Consider the following 16,424-nt stretch of genomic DNA (forward strand, 5'->3'; position numbering starts at 1 on the left):
ACAAAAGAAGGCGGAACTTCAGGTCCAGAAGCGGAATTGAGAGGCTGTAGCGAAGCGCAGCACCGCCCCCTGCGCAGCCTTTTCTGATTGGTTGGCGGGGTTGACGGGGTCGAGCTGCGCTCCCATTGGCTGTTTGGCGGCGAGGAGAGGGGGGCTACGCGGAAAGGCCTGACGGAACAGAGCTTGGGGTCAGCTGTGCCGGCCCGGGTTTGCGATTAAAGCTGGGTCTCCGCCCCTGGGCCTGGGAAGATGGTGCTGGGGGGTTGCCCGGTGAGTTATTTACTTCTGTGCGGCCAGGCGGCTTTGCTGCTGGGGAACCTACTTCTGCTGCACTGTGTCTCTCGGAGCCATTCGCACAACACCACAGCTGAGCCCGAGCTCACATCGGCTGGCGTCGCCCACCCGGAGGGCTCCCCCGGCGCGGCGAGCTGGGAATATGGCGACCCCCACTCTCCAGTCATCCTTTGCTCTTACCTGTAAGCTGCCCAGTCGTCGAGGCGGGTGGAGATGGAGATGGGGCCTGGGATGCAAGGGTGTTGTGCGGGGAGAGGAGGGGAGGGAGGCTGCCTTTTTTTCCCTAAACGCTCTTCACCTGAGGACCTGATAGGCAACACCTGGGAGGTAAATAGCGTGGCAGGTTTCTCAGTCCTCTCACCCATGCAGGGAAAAGCCCTGTGTGTTGGTAGCAGATCGTTCAGGATCCCCAAAGAGGAGAAGTAGGGAGAAGTGACATGTAGACACCGGAAGAAGGGTACGAGATTGTGGCTTCTTTGTCCTACTCCCTTTAACCGGAGAAGCCGACGCAGGTGCTGGTACTGAGGCCACAAATAGAGTTAATTACTTGTCCCTACAAGGCACTTCCTTTAAAATGTATATATATTATATACATGCGGGTATATGTATGTGTGTGTGTGTGTGTATATGTATCTCCTTACCATTGCAAAACCAAGTCAAAAAATTTTTTATTGCAGTATAGTCAGTTACAGTGTATCAGTTTCTGGTGTACAGCATGTCCCAGTCATGCATATGTGTGTGTGTGTGTGTGTATATACACATATATATATATATACATACACATATATATATACATGCACATATATATACATTTGTTTTCATATTATTTTTCATTAAAGGTTGTCACAGATATTGAATATAGTTCCCTGGGCTATACAGCAAAAATTTGTTTTATCTATTTTTATATATAGTGGTTAACATTTAAAAATCTCAAACTCCCAAATTTATCACTTCCCACCTCCTTTCCCCCAGTAACCATAAGATTGTTTACTGTCTGCGAGTCTGTTTCAGTTTTGTAGATGAGTCCTTTAGTATCCTCTTTTCTCTTTTTTCAATATTCCACATATGAGTGATAGATGGTATTTTTCTTTCTTTTTCTGGCTTGATTCACTTAGAATGATGACCTACAGGTCCATGTTTCTGCAAATGGCATTATTTTGTTTTTTATCTCTGAGTAGTATTCCATTGTGTATATACCACAACTTCTTTATCCAGTCATCTGTTGATGGACATGTAGGTTGCTTCCATGTCTTGGCTATTGTATATAGTGCTGCTGTGAATATTGGGATGCATGTGTCTTTTCGAATTAGAGCCCCCTCCAGATATATGCTCAGGAGTGGGATTGCTGGATCATAGGGTAAGTCTATTTTTAGTTTTTTGAGGATTCTCCACACTGTTTTCAAAAATGGCTGCACCAAACTGCATTCCCACCAACAGTGTAGGAGGGTTCTCTTTTCTCCACAGCCTCTCCAGCATTTACTGTTTGTGGACTTTTTAATGATGGCCTTTCTGACTGGTGTGAGATGATACCTCATTGTAGTTTTGATTTGCCTTTCTCTGATAATTAGTGATATTGAGCATTTTTTCATGTGCCTATTAGCCATTTGTATGTCTTCATTGGAGAATTACTTGTTTAAGTCTTCTGCCCATTTTTGGATTGGGTTGGTTTTTTTTTAATTATTAAGTTGTATGAGCTGTTTATATATTCTGGAAATTAAGCCTTTGTCAGTCACATCATTTGCAAATATTTTCTTCCATTCTGTAGGTTGTTATTTTGTTTTGCTTATGGTTTCCTTTGCTATGCAAAAGCTTGTGAGTTTAATTAAGTCCTATTTGTTTATTTTTGCTTTTATATCTATTGCCTGGGTACTGCCCTAGGAGAACATTGCTAAGATTTATGTCAGAGAATGTTTTGCCTGTGTTTTCTTCCAGGAGATTTATATTGTCTTTCTTATAGTTCAAGTCTTTAAGCCATTTTGAGTTTATTTTTCTGTGTGATGTGCTGGAGTGTTCTAACTTCACTGATTTAATGGGGCTGTCCAGTTTTCCCAACACCAATGCTGGAGAGATTGTCTTTTCTCCATTGTATATGCTTGCCTCTTTTGTCAAAGATTAATTGAGAATACATCTGTGGGTTTATTTCTGGGCTTCCTATTCTGTTTCATTGATCCATATGTCTGTTTTTGTACCAGTACTGTGTTGTTTTAATTATTGTAGCTCTGTAGTATTGTCTGAAGTCTGGGAGGGTTTCTCCTCCAGCTTCGTTCTTTTTCTTCAGTATTGCTTTGGCAATTCTGGGTCTTTTGTGATTCCATGTAAATTTTGGGGTTACTTGTTCTAGTTCTTGAAAAATGTCCTGTGTAATTAAATCTGTAGATTGCCTTCAGCAGTATGGCCATTTTAACAATACTGATTCTTCCAACCCAAGAGCATGGGCTATCTTTCCATTTCTTCAAGTCATCTTTAATTTCCTTAATCAGTGTTTTGTAATTCTCCATGTATAAGTCTTACACCTCCTTGGTCAGATTTATTCCTAAGTGTTCTATTGTTTTGGATATGATTTTAAAAGGGATTGTTTCTTTACTTTCTTTTCCTGACATTGCATTGTTAGTGTAAAGAAATGCAACTGATTTCTGTATGTTAATCTTGTATCCTGCTAACTTGCTGAATTCTTTTGTCAGCTCTAGTGGTTCTTGTGTGGAACTCTTAGGGTTGTCTATATATAGTATCATCCGCATATAGTGACAATTTTACATCTTCTCTTCCAATTTGGATCCCTTTTACTTTTTCTGTTGCCTGATTGCTGTGGCTAGGACTTCCAACACTATGTTGAATAGAAGTGGTGAGAGTGGGCAGCCTTGTCTTGTTACAGGTTTTAGTGGGAAGACTTTTTTCACCATTGAGTACTATGCTAGCTGTGGGTTTATCATAAATTGCTTTTATTATGTTGAGATATACCCAGTTTGGTAAGAGTTTTTATCATAAATGGGTGTTGAATTTTGTTAAGTGCTTTTTCTGCATCTGTTGAGATGATCATGTGATTTTTGTCCTTTCTCTTGTTGATATGATGTATCACATTGATTGACTTGCATATGTTGAGCCACCCTTGTGTCCCTGGGATGAACCCAACTTGATCATGGTGTATAATCTTTTTTACGTGCTGTTGGATTCTGTTTGCTAATATTTTGTTAAGGATTTTTGTATCTATGTTCATCAATGATATTGGCCTTTTTTTGGTAGTGTCTTTGTCTGGTTTTAGTATCAGGGTGATGGTTTGGGAGTATCCCCTCCTCTTCAGTCTTTTGGAAGAGTTTGAGAAGGACTGGTATGAGTTCTTTGTATGTTTGGTAGAATTCCCCAGTGAAGCCTTCTGGTCTTGGACTTTTGTTTGCAGGGAGGCTTTTTATTGCTGATTCTATTTCATTTGTATTGATTGGTCTGTTCAAATGATCTGTTTCTTCTTGATTCAGTTTTGTTGGGCTGGAACAATGCAATGTTTCTAGAAACTTGTCCATTTCTTCTAAGTTGTCCGATTTATTGCCATGTAGTTCATAGTATTCTCTCATGATTTACTGTATTTCTGTGGTATTGATTGTAATTTCTCCATTTTCCTTTCTTATTTTTTTTTTACTTGTGTTCTCTCTCTTCTTCGTTGTGAGCCTGGCCAGAGGTTTGTCAATTTTGTTTACTCTTTCAAAAAACCAGCTCTTGGTGAGATTGATTTTTTTCCTATTCTTTTTTTAAATCTCTATTTTATTTATTTCCTCCCTGATCTTTATTATTTCTTTCCTTCTGCTGACTTTAGGTTTTGTTCTTCTTTTTCTAACTTTTTTAGGTGGTGGGTTCAGTTGCTCATTTGAGATTGTTCTTGTTTTTGAGAAAGGCCTGTACCACGAGGAACTTCCTTCTTAGGACTGTTTTTGGTGCATCCCGTGCATTTTGTGTGGTTGTGTTTTCACTGTCATTTGTCTCAAAGTATTTTTTAATTTATTCTTTGATTTCATCACTGATCCATTGGTTTTGGGGGGGCATACTGTATAATCGCCATGCTGCTGTTTTTCTTCTCCTTTGTTTTTCTGTGGTTGATTTCTAGTTTCATGACATAGTGGTCAGAAAAGATGCTTGAAATAATTTCTATCCTCTCAGATTTGTTGAGGCTCCTTTTGTGCCTGAGTGATTGGACATGACCTATCCTAGAGAATGTTCCATACACACTTGGAAAGAATGTATATTCTGTTTTGGGGGGATATAGTATCCTAAAAATATCAACCAAGTTCAGCTGTTTGATTGTGTCATTTAGTTTCTCCATTGCCTTATTGATTTTCTGTCTGGAAAATCTATCCCATGATGTTAATGAGGGATTCAAGTTTCCTACTATGATTGTGTTCCCATCAATTTCTCCTTCTATATCTGTTAGTATTTGCTTTATGTATTTAGGTGCTCCTATATTGGGTGCATGTATGTTAAGGAGTGTAGTATCCTCATCTTTTATTGCTCCGTTAATCGTTATGTAGTTTCCTTCTTTATCTTTATGGACTTTGTTTAAACTCTGTTGTGTCTGAAATCAGTATTTGCTTTCTTGTGGTTTCCATTCATTCTCTCGTTTCCATCTATGTGTGTCCTTCACCCTAAAGTGAGTCTCTTGTATACAGCATATTGTAGATTCTTGTTTTATTATCCAATCTGGAACTCTGTCTTTTGACTGGAGCATTTAGTCCGTTGACATTTATGGTAATTATTGGTAAAGGTGTGTTTATTGCCATTTTGAACTTAGTTTTCCAGTTGATTTGGTATTTCTTATTTGTTCCTTTCCCTTTTTCTTTCTGTGGTTTGATAAAATTTTTTTGTATTATCTTGGTTTCTTTTTGGGTTTTGTGACTCTGTGCTTTTGGTTTGTGGTTACCATGTTTTTAAAGTATGCTAACCCATTACTATATCTGTTTGCTTTAAACCAATAGTCATGTAAGCTCAAACACATCCTAAAAGGAAAGAAAAAAGTATATATTTTCTTGCTCCCCTCTCCCATCTTTAATGGTTTTGATGTCCTCTTTTACATCTTCATGTTTATTCATTTGCAATTCATTGTAGTTATCACATTTCCAATTATGGTTTTCTCCTTTCTATAGTTTCCTGCTTCTTTTCTATTTAAAGTAGACCTTCCAGTATTTTGTTTAGGGTAGGTTTAGTATTGCTGAATTCTTTTAGTTTTCGCTTATCTGTGGAAGTCTTTCTCTCTCCTTCTATTCTAAAGGATAGTCTTGTTGGATTGAGTATCCTAGGTTACAGCTTTTTCTCATTCAGGACTTTGACTATATCTTGCCACACCTTTGTGGCCTGCAATGTTTGTGTTGAGAAATCAGCTGAAAGCCTTATGGGCATTCCCTTGTAACTAACTCTTTGTTTTTCTCTTGGTGCCTTTAGAACGATTTATCTTTAACTTTGGCCATCTTAATTATAACATGTCTTGGTGTGGGTCTATTTGGTTCTTCTTGTTTGGTACCATCTATGCTTCCTGTCCTTGGATATCTGATTCCTTCTTTAGATTTGGGAATTTTTCAGTTATGATTTTTTTCAAATACCTTTTCATATCTTTTTTTCTTAACTTCACCTTTATTGTGGTATGGTTCCTGTACAGTAAACTACACATATTTCAGATATACACTTTGATGAATTTTGATAGATGTATACACCAGTGAAACCTCTACTGCAATCAAGAAGGCTAACATTTCCATCACTCCCCAAGAGGTGCAATTTTGGAATTCCCAATTTATCCCTTCCCTCCCCCTTTAACCGCTAGTAACCATAAGTTTGTTCTCTGTTTGTAAGTCTGCTTCTGTTTTGTAGATAATTTCATTTGTGTCCCTTTTTTTAAGATTCCACATATAAGCAATATCATATGGCATTTTTCTTTCTCTTCCTGGCTTCCTTCCCATAGAATGATGATCTCCAGGTCCACCTATGTTCTGCAAATGGCATTATTTTATTTTTTATGGCTGAGTAGTATTCCATTGTATATATATACACCACATCTATATCCAGTCATCTGTTGATAGACGTTTGGGTTGTTTCCATGTCTTGGATATTGTAAATAGTGCTGCAATGAAAACTGGGGTGCATGTGTCTTTTTGAATTATATTTTTCTCCAGATAAATGCCCAGGAGTGGGATTGCTGGATCATATAGTAAGTCTATTTTTAGTCTTTTGAGAAGTGTCCATACTGTCCTACATAGTGGCTGCACCAAGTTACTTTCTCACCAACAGTGTAGGGGAATTCCTTTTTCTCCACACCCCCTCCAACATTTATCATTTGTGGCCTTTTTAATGAAGGCATTCTGACTGGTTTGAGGTGGTATCTCATTGTAGGTTTGATTTGCATTTCTCCAACAATTAGTGATGTTGAGCATCTTTTCATGTACTTGTTGGCCACCTGTATGTCTTCTTTGGAGATATGCCTATTTAGGTCTTCTGCCCATTTCTTGATTGGGTTGCTTCTTTTTTTTTTCATATTAAGGTGTATGAGCTGTTTGTATATTTTGGAAATTAGTCCCTTGTTGGTTGCATCATTTACAAACATTTTCTCACGTTCTGTAGGTTGTCTTTTCATTTTGTTGATAGTGTCCTTAACTGTGCAAAAGCTTTTAAGTTTAGTTAGATCCCACTTGTTTATTTTTGCTTTTATCTCCATTACTCTAGGAGTTGCTTCAAAAACTATATTGCTGTGATTTATGTGCAAGAGTGTCCTGCCTATGATTTACTCTAGGAGTTTTATAGTATCTGGTCTTACATTTAAGTCTATAATCCATTTTGAGGTTTTTGGTATATGGTGTTAAAGAATGTTCTGATTTCAGTCTTTTCTAGACAACTGTCTAGTTTTCCCCACACCATCTACTGAAGAGACTGTCATTTCTCCATTGTATATTCTTGCCTCCTTTGTTGTAGATTAATTGACCATAAGTACATGGGCTTATTTCTGGATTTTCTATCCTGTTCCATTGATCTGTGTGTCCGTTTTTGTGCCAGTACCATACTGTTTTCGTTACTGTATCTTTCTAGTATACTCTGAAGTCAGGGAGGGTGTTTCTCCCAGCTCCATTCTTCTTTTTCAAGATTGTTTTTGCTATTCAGCGTCTTTTGTGTTTCCATACAAATTTTAACATTTTTTGTTCCAGCTCTGTGAAAAATGTCCCTGGGCATTTGGTAGGGATTGCACTAAGTCTCTTTATTTCCTGGGGTACTATAGCCATTTCAACAATATTGAGTCTTCGAATCCAAGAACATGGTATATCTTTCCATTTGTTTATGTCGTCTTCAGTTTGTTTCATCAGTGTCTTATAGTTTTTGGAGTACAAGTCTTTTGCCTCCTTGGATAGGTTTGTTCCTAGGTATTTTATTCATTTTGGTACAATGGTGAATGGTATTGTTTCCTTAATTTCTTTTTCTGCTATTTTGTTGTTAGTGTCTGGAAATGTAACTGATTTCTGTGTATTAATTTTGTATCCTGCAACTTTACCAGATTCACTGATGAGTTGTAGTAGTTTTCTGGTCACTTCTTTCGGGTTTTCTATGTATGGTATCATGTCATCTGCAAACAGTGACAGTTTTATTTCTTCATTTCCAATTTAGATTCCTTTATTTCTTTTTATCCTCTGATAGCTATGGCTCAAACTTCCAAAACTAAGTCGAATAAAAGTGGCAAGAGTGGGCGTCCTTGTCTTGTTCCTGATCTTAGAGGAAATGCTTCCAGCTTTTCCCCATTAAGTATGATGTTAACTGTGGGTTTGCCATAGACATCCTTTATTATCTTGAGGTATATTTAGTGAATGACCACTTCTGGAGAGTTTTCATTGTAAATGGATATTGAATTTTATCAAAATATTTTTCTGTATCTATTGAGATGATTTTGTGGGTTTTATTCTTCAGTTTCTCAATGTGGTGTATCACATTGATTGACTTGCAGATTTTGAAAAATCCTTGCATCCCTGGGATAAATCCCACTTGATCGTGGTGTATGATCCTTTTAATGCATTATAGGAGTCAATTTGCTAGTATTTTGTTGAGGATTTTTGCATCTATCTTCATAAGTGATATTAGCCTGTAATTTTCTTTTTTTGTGGTATCTTTGTCTAGTTTTGGAATCAGGGTGATGATGGCCTCATAGAATGGGTTTCGAAGTCTTCCTGCCTCTGGAATTCCTCTTGGAATACTTTCAGAAGGATAGGTATTAACTTTTCTGTAAATGTTTCATAGAATTCCCCTGTGAAGCCATCTGGTCCTGAACTTTTGTTTGTTGGGAGTTTAATTACTGATTCAATTTCAGTACTGGTAATTGGTCTGTTCATACTGTCTTATTTCTTCCTGGTCCCGTCTTGGTAGATTGTACCTTTCAAAGGACATGTCCATTTCTATATTGTCCTTCTTGTTGGCATATAGTTGCTCATAGTAACTTATTATGATCTCTTACATTTCTGTGGTGTCTCTCCCTTCTGGCCTGTAGAGTTTCTGCTGGAAAATCAACTAATAACTTTATTGGACTTCCTTCCCTCATATGTTACTTGTTGCTTTTCTCTTGCAGATTTTAATATTTTTTCCTTATCCTTAATTTTGACAATTTGATTACTATGTGCCCTGGTGTGTTCCTTTTTGGGTTGATCCTGTGTGGAACTCTCTGCACTTCCTGGACTTGGGTGACAGTTTCCTTTCCCAGGTTAGGGAAGTTTTCAGTTATTACCACTTAAAAAATTTTCTCACCTCTCTCTCTCCTCTTTCTGGGACCCCCTTTCATAATATGAATATGAGTGCACTTCATGTTGTCCAGAGTTCTCTTAAACTATCCTCATTTCTTTTCATTATTTTTTCTTTTTTTCCATTCTGTAGTAGTGATTTCCACTAGTCTGTCTTCTAGCTCATTGTTCCATCCTTCTGCCTCATTTAGTCTATTCTTGGTTCCTTCTAGTGTGTTAATTCATTTCAGTGATTTTATTCTTCAACTCTGTTTAGATGTTCTTTACTTTTTTCAACTCTTTGCTAAAACTTTCACTGTGTGCATCTCTATTCCTCTTGAGTTCTCTAGACATCTTCTCTATCATTCATCTAAACTCTTTCTCGGATAGATTGCTTGTTCCCTCATCACTTATTTTTTCTTTTGGGGTTTTATCTTGTACCTTGGCCTAGAAGATATTCCTCTGCTGCCTCGTATCATCTATCTTTCTATTTGATTTTTAGGTAGGTTAGTTAAATTTCTTGACCTTGGAGAAATGTCCCTCTTCTCTCTGTGGGAGACATCTTATGCATCCCAGCAGTACACTTCTCTCTTGTCACTCAAGGGCCAGGGTCCAGCCAGTCCCCGGGTAGTCCGGCCTGTTGTTTTGGGATTGTTGTTTTCTTATTTCTGTCATCTGCCACCTGGTGGATGAGGCTGGACTAGAGGCTTATGTAGGTTTCCTGGCAGGAGCAGTGGGAGTGCCTGCCCACTGCTGGGTGAAGCTTGGTCCTGGTCCTCTGGTGGGTAGAGCCATGTCTCAGGGCATGTCTAGAGGTGTTTGTGGCTCAGGAAGTTTGCTGATGGTCGAGGCTGCATTCTCACCCCATATGTTGTTTGGCCTGAGGCTTCCCAGCACTTAAGCCTAGAGGCTGTTGAGTGGGTCTAGGGGTTGGTGCCAGTGATCCAGTCAAGATGTCAGCCTCCAGGGAAGCTCATGTAAATGAACAGTCCCAGAATGTCCGCCACCAGCTTTTATGTCCCCTGAGTGAACCCCAGCCATCCCCTACCTCCCTAAAAGCCCTTCCAAAACCCGCAGGCAGGTCTGGCCTAGGTTCCTATGAAATCGCTGCCTCTGCCCCTGGACCTGGCACCTGCGAGATTCTGTGTGCGCTTCCCCAGAGCATAAAGTTTCTGTTTCCCCCTGTCCCGTGGGGCTCCAGGGGTTAAGCCCTACTCACCTTCAAAACCAGATGTCCTGGGGTCTCCTCCTCCCAGTACCGGAATGAATCCTGGGCTGGGGACTTATGTGGGGCTCAGAACTCTCATTCCTGTGGGAGGGCCTCTGGGACTTGATTTTTCTTCAGCTTGTGGGCCTTGAGCTATACCCTCCCCCCAAAATTTTTAACATCTGTTTTATGTCAGATAAGCAAAAGCACTTGGGAAATGCAAAAAGAACTGGAATCCTTGGTTTCAATTTTGCCTCCATAGCCTTGTGGCTGTTTACCTAGGGATGAGAGGAAGCCATGGCAGAAGTAGAATCCTTGTAGAAATAGGACCAGGTAAACAACAAGGTCCTACTGTATAGCATGGAGAACTATATTCAATATCTTGTAATAACCTAGAAAGTGTATGTAAGTCTATGTATGTCTGAATCACTATGCTGTACACCAGAAACTAACACAACATTAACAAATCAACTATACTTCAATTTTTAGAAATTAATTAATAAAAAAGAAATAGGACCAAAAATACCCACCCCACCCCAACAGAAGCTTCCTTTGGATGGCTGACCTGCTGTGTGTCAGCCTAATTGACACCATCACATCTTGGAGAAGAGTCAGAATGAAGTTAAACCGCAGAAAACAAAGAAATGTCTCTTGCCTGTTTTGATTATGTACATTGAAACAGCCATTTGCAAAGTCCTTAATGATGACGGTGATCCTGATCTTACTGCTGATTTACAGACCTGATGAATTTATAGAATGTGAAGACCCAGTGGATCATGTTGGAAATGCAACGGCATCCCAGGAACTTGGTTATGGTTGTCTCAAGGTGGGTTTTTGTTTTGTTTTATAAGCAGACTCTTCCACAGAGGAATAGTGCTGGCTAAATGCTGTTACAGAAAAGTATAAAGGATATGAAGTCACCATTTTGTAAAATTCACTGGAATGACTATTACTGGAAATTTCCAGCATAGCCTGGGTCAGTGGCTGAACAAGACATGTAGTTGCCTCTAGAAGAAACAGTCTCTGTGCCTAAGTTACCCAGGTGCAAAGACCCACCTGTCTTTGGTTCCTTTGGCCATTGAGACTGACAGATTTGGAGCTAAAATATCACCCCTGACTATCCTTCAAGGCCTGTACTTTCCTGAAAGAGGAAAAGAAAGGTCTGTGGACTTTCAAAACTGATGATGGATTGAGCAATATCTTCATTACCCACGCGTCTGGGACAGAATTCCTAGTTGCCAATAACCTCTTTTCACCAGACAAGCAATTTCCCACCATGTCCTTAAGAAATAGAGTCTGTGAGTACATGTCTTTGTAGGAGGTTATAACATTCCAGGAGAAGCCTTTGATAACAGTGGCATCTTGGAATAGAAAAAAGCCATGCAGTTCCGTAAATAACATCCCTAAAGCTGGGTGCATGCTTCCTAGTCAGTCTCCCGAGAACTAGTGAAGTTCATGTTCTTCGTCCCCACTGTTGATTCACCGTTATGTTCTGTTACGCTGTGTGATGCCAGTCAAGACGCAGTCAGGTATAAGAGAAATACAGGAAGGTATTCCTTGTACTATATCAGACCCAGAGGAATAAACCTAAAAATGATAAGGCCAAAAAGGCAACTGCTACTGCAATCATGTATAAGGAAGTATTTTTAATCCAATGAAATCTTGCTGTATTGATAATTACTGATAAAAGTTTGAGTGAGCACTGTACAGAGATCATTGTACAGATATGCTTTGATCCATTTTAATGAAAACCTGGGTTGATCCCGAGAAGACACTCAAACCATCACATCCCCCTGAATTCTTAGAGGACCCTCAGTATTCAGGCCCCGGAGCCCCGGGGGAGATATGAGAAGCAAGTGTCCTCATTTCCCACTCCCTTCCCTTTGAGGAATGTTCCAGAAAAATCAGTGGTGAAGCACTTCATAAGGTGTCAATAGAGAATATACAGCTGTGCTTTCTCTGTTCAAATTCAGTTACACAAAGGGTCAGAGGTCCTGTTCTGAAATTTTTTGCTGGAATTTAAACTTAACTCTTTAGTGGTACTACAGATATCTGATGACACTTTTATGACCCAAGTCAAGTTCTGAGCTAATATTCTGAGTTCTTTCCTAATTATGTTCACCTATAATATGTGTATAAAACAGACCTCAAATACACATTGACTTTTTAAATACCCATTTCCAAATACTCAGAAATGTGTTCTTTTTTCCTGCAAATATATGATAATTAAAGCATTGTGTCTGTCTATACTAAATGGCATTTAATGAAAGTGATTATAACAAACTTTTTTGCTGTATTATTAAAGAAGGCAGTCATAAAGGGGGAAAAAAGTTTATTTGAAAACCATGTACATTTAGGATGGACTAATTTCAAATCCCTTAAAGGATGTCACAAAATTCCTTGCTATTTAGCACAGCTTTACCCGACCTCCGTTAGCGTGATGGTTGTCCTGAGTCAGCTTTTATTAATTCACGGAAAGCTAATGTGTCGTGTGACTTGCTCTGGTGAGTTTGGTCAGTTGGTGGTTTTGTTTTGGTTGTTATTCCACAGTTTGGTGGTCAGGCCTACAGCGACGTGGAACACACTTCAGTCCAGTGCCGGGCCCTAGACGGGATTGAGTGTGCCAGCCCTAGAACCTTCCTACGAGAGAATAAACCTTGTATAAAGTAAGTGTTACTTTGAATGAGGCAGTTAATACTTGGATGGAGGTGGAGCTGTTTTCTTTGTCGTCTCTCGATGTGACTCTTTCTTTTTTTACCTTAAGTGTTAATGGGGCAACATGATTAATTCTATGCATAATCCACCGACCTGGGTAATGTGGTTATAATAGGGAGGACACTGGACTTGAGACCAAAGGCTGAAATTTCTAAATGTCTCTTTCAGGACCTTTGGGCACCCCCAAGTCTCTGTCTCTTCATCCTCAAAATGAGGGGGTTGGACCAGATGATGTAGTTCCAAGGTTCCTATGACAGGCATAAATCGTATGAAAACAGCCTTAGAATTTCAGAAATAAAGGTTTTATTATGAAAACTGTGGGCCTCTCTCCCTGAAAAATCAGCATTTAGGATAACACTGATGAAAGTTAAAAGAATTAGGGTTATTCCTGTAAACTCTGCTTTAAGGCCCAGAATTTACTTACACCATTTGCTAGAGAGTCTATGACTGTGCCGAGTGATGGTCTTAGGACAACCGCAATGGAATGTCGTCACAGGACGTAAGATGGAAGTCCCCGTTTTTAGGTGCCACAAAACAGCAGGAAAGGAATGAGGAGGTCAGTGTTCATTTCAGGAACCGTAACACTTCGTTAGAGAACTACATTCAGCACCATGGCCTTGGGAAAGGAGCCTGAGTGAGGGCGGGAGGGGGGGCCCAACTCCACTCCTACCAGAATGCCAGTTGTGCAAATGTGCTTGATGGTTTCTTCCCCAGTCCAGCCCTGTCTGGGATCTTACAGGTCCTCATACCTTAGCAAGTACTCTTTTGAGACTCAGCTAACTAGAGATTTCCCTTTTTTACAGGAGTAAGAGGTCACAAAGGTACTGCGTCCCCACCTTTTCACTTAACATGAAATTCACTAGTCACGAAGTGTGTTCATCTCCGCGTGGTAAACACCTTCCTCTTAATTCTTTTTGTCCAGGTACACCGGACACTACTTCATAACCACTTTACTCTACTCTTTCTTCCTGGGCTGTTTCGGAGTGGATCGTTTCTGTCTGGGACACACCGGCACAGCCGTAGGGAAGCTCTTGACACTTGGAGGACTTGGGATTTGGTGGTTTGTTGACCTCATTTTGCTCATCGCTGGAGGGCTGATGCCCAGTGACGGCAGCAATTGGTGCACTATTTACTGAAAAGAGCCGCTGTCCTGGCTCAGAGGGGCAAGTCTTCTGAATTCATCTCTGCAGGCTCCTCCTGGACGTCAGACTCTTCCTTGATATCAGACTCGACCACTGCTTTCCCTCCTTGGAGGGAATGGATTTGGTTAGGAAGGTTTCCTTGGACTATGGATTTTCAGTGCAGAATTTCCCCTTACAGACTAGAAATGACACGCAAACAGTATTGCAAGTATCATCTGTGTACCTTTCCTCATGTACAAAATATAAAGGATGGTAATTAACTTATAAACCGCAGCAGGGTTTCCACATTCTTTACTTCTGTGCATTGCTGTGTTGTCAGTCTTTTGGAGCAAGTGGACCCAACGGGATGAACAAAGTGAATATTTTTCGCCTTGTGCCTTTTGTGATCCTGAGCCTTCACACAGAGAAGAACCAGCGAAAATCTTCAGCAGAAGTAGAAATGGTGATGGATTTTCATACACATTGAGATTCAACGTTACCAACCTGGAATGCTGGGTATTCTCAGGAGGTACAGTGAAACTCAAAATTATACACGTTTTGCTAAAAGCTAGGCGTTTGGAGTGAGCCTATTAATTAAACCCTATTGTTGCATCATCATTATGCCCAAGAGACAACACATATGATACAATAATTTCTTCATTTCAGTTAGGCTTTGAAAGCCAACAGTATCAGACATGTCTAGGTTAAGCTGTCCTCTTGGCAGAATTTTCCTATCTAAAAATTCGTATTTACCAGTTTAGAGAGCTGGTAAAAAAGATTTCATACAGGTAACTGTAAAAATATTCTTTATGGTTAGGTAAGATAAGGTGAGGAACCTCATGACCTTGGAAAGAAAAACAGACTCTTACTTAAGGGATATTATTTATGAGTGCTGGTTAGAGTTAGGATGTGATTTATATGGGCAAAGAGAAATTGAACGCATTCTGTCAAAATAAGCATGGTACCAAACTCTCTCCCTGTGGGCTACAGCCATCAGCCAGAGGTAAAGAGAGAACCAAGCTTTTGCATTCCCAAATCACTGAGTATACAAAAATGTTCCGAATTATAAATGATTTTAAAAACTTAGTTCCCATCCCTTGCAATCTGAGTTGAAAAGAACTGTTGAAGTACATAGCAAAAGGACAAATTTGTATGTAAGTCAAACTAACAGCCTGCTACTTCAGTAACTTACAATTTCCAGCAACAATCAATGTAGACCTGTTCAAAGTTTAGTCTCCTAATAATTGACATAAAAACCAGGAATCACAGTTAAACTAACTTCGGAAATGCTCTATCATTATGAAGCAGTATTCCTAAAAGTTTCAGCTTTATTAGCCCTGATTAATATGATCACTGCTATTAAGTGATGGCTATCATGTAGAAATTAAAACAACTTATTCTGTTCTACCTTGAAAGTTCTGGACCACATTGACCTTAACCTTGTTTATAACAGTAATAATTAAGATTCTTACTCAAAATCTCTAAGGCAGAATTACTTAAATTCCCATAGGTCATGAAGAAACGACCCTTTCCCCCCAGAAATGCAGATACATAAAATTTTGCATAGGATTTAAGGGAGTTCAAGGATGCCCCTTAAAAAAAAAAAAGAGAGAGTTCAGTAGTAGAGTAGTGGCTTAGCATGCACAAGGTCCTGAGTTCAATCCCCAGTACAGTTACTTCCATTTAAAAAAATCATAAATAGTCTTCTCAACAACAAAACCACAACTGACTGCTAAGCAAACATCGAGAAAAAAGACTGAAACCTATTAAAGATCTTCTTCAAATGGAAATATAAGGAGGGAACCACAGCAGAACGGTAGGAGGGGCGTGATATAATTGGAAACCACACTTCCTGGGTGGGTGACCCACAAGCTGAAGAATAATTAAGTTGCAAAGGCCCTCCCACAGGAATGAGAGTCCTGAGCACCATATAAGTCCCCAGCCTGGGGTTCCAGCATTGAGAGGAGGAGACCCCAGGACATCTGGTTTTGAAGGCCAGTGGGGCTTAACACCAGGAGCCCCACAGGACTGGGGTAAACAGACTTCATTCTCTTGGGAAGTGTACAGCGTAATCTTACGTGCGCCAGGTCCAAGGACAGAGGCAGTGATTTCATAGAAACGTGGGCCAGAATTGCCTGCTGGATTTGGAAGGTCTTCTGGGGAGGTAGGGGATGGCTGCGGCTCACCTACGGGTCATAAAAGCTGGTGGCAGACATTCCTGGACTGTTCATCTATACAAGCTTTCCTGGAGGCTGACATCTTGACTGGATCATTGGCATCAACACCTAGTCCCACTCAACAGACTCTAGACTTAAGTGCTGGGAAGCCTCAGGCCAAACGATATATGGGGTGAGAATGCAGCCCCAA

The 16,424-nt window shown here is 39.9% G+C and overlaps 1 protein-coding gene across 1 annotated transcript; it reads left to right on the forward strand.

The window, feature by feature from the left end:
• Positions 1–131: 131 nt before the first annotated feature.
• On the forward strand, positions 132–15,664 carry TM2D2 (TM2 domain containing 2). The gene is made up of 4 exons (XM_006183340.3): positions 132–476; positions 10,960–11,047; positions 12,772–12,887; positions 13,859–15,664. Exons 1-4 carry the CDS (start codon positions 250–252, stop codon positions 14,070–14,072), a joined length of 645 nt encoding a protein of 214 aa, XP_006183402.2. The 5' UTR covers positions 132–249; the 3' UTR covers positions 14,073–15,664.
• The last annotated feature ends 760 nt before the right edge of the window (positions 15,665–16,424 follow it).

The sequence above is a fragment of the Camelus ferus genome, chromosome 26, assembly GCF_009834535.1.
Source record: "Camelus ferus isolate YT-003-E chromosome 26, BCGSAC_Cfer_1.0, whole genome shotgun sequence".
Taxonomy (NCBI): domain Eukaryota; kingdom Metazoa; phylum Chordata; class Mammalia; order Artiodactyla; family Camelidae; genus Camelus; species Camelus ferus.

Coding starts and splice junctions, on each gene's coding strand:
- TM2D2 (XM_006183340.3), top strand. CDS start 250: ATGGTGCTGGGGGGTTGCCCGGTGAGTTATTTACTTCTGTGCGGCCAG. Junction 11,048..12,771: donor TTGGTTATGGTTGTCTCAAG/GTGGGTTTTTGT, acceptor GTTATTCCACAG/TTTGGTGGTCAGGCCTACAG. Junction 12,888..13,858: donor GAGAATAAACCTTGTATAAA/GTAAGTGTTACT, acceptor CTTTTTGTCCAG/GTACACCGGACACTACTTCA.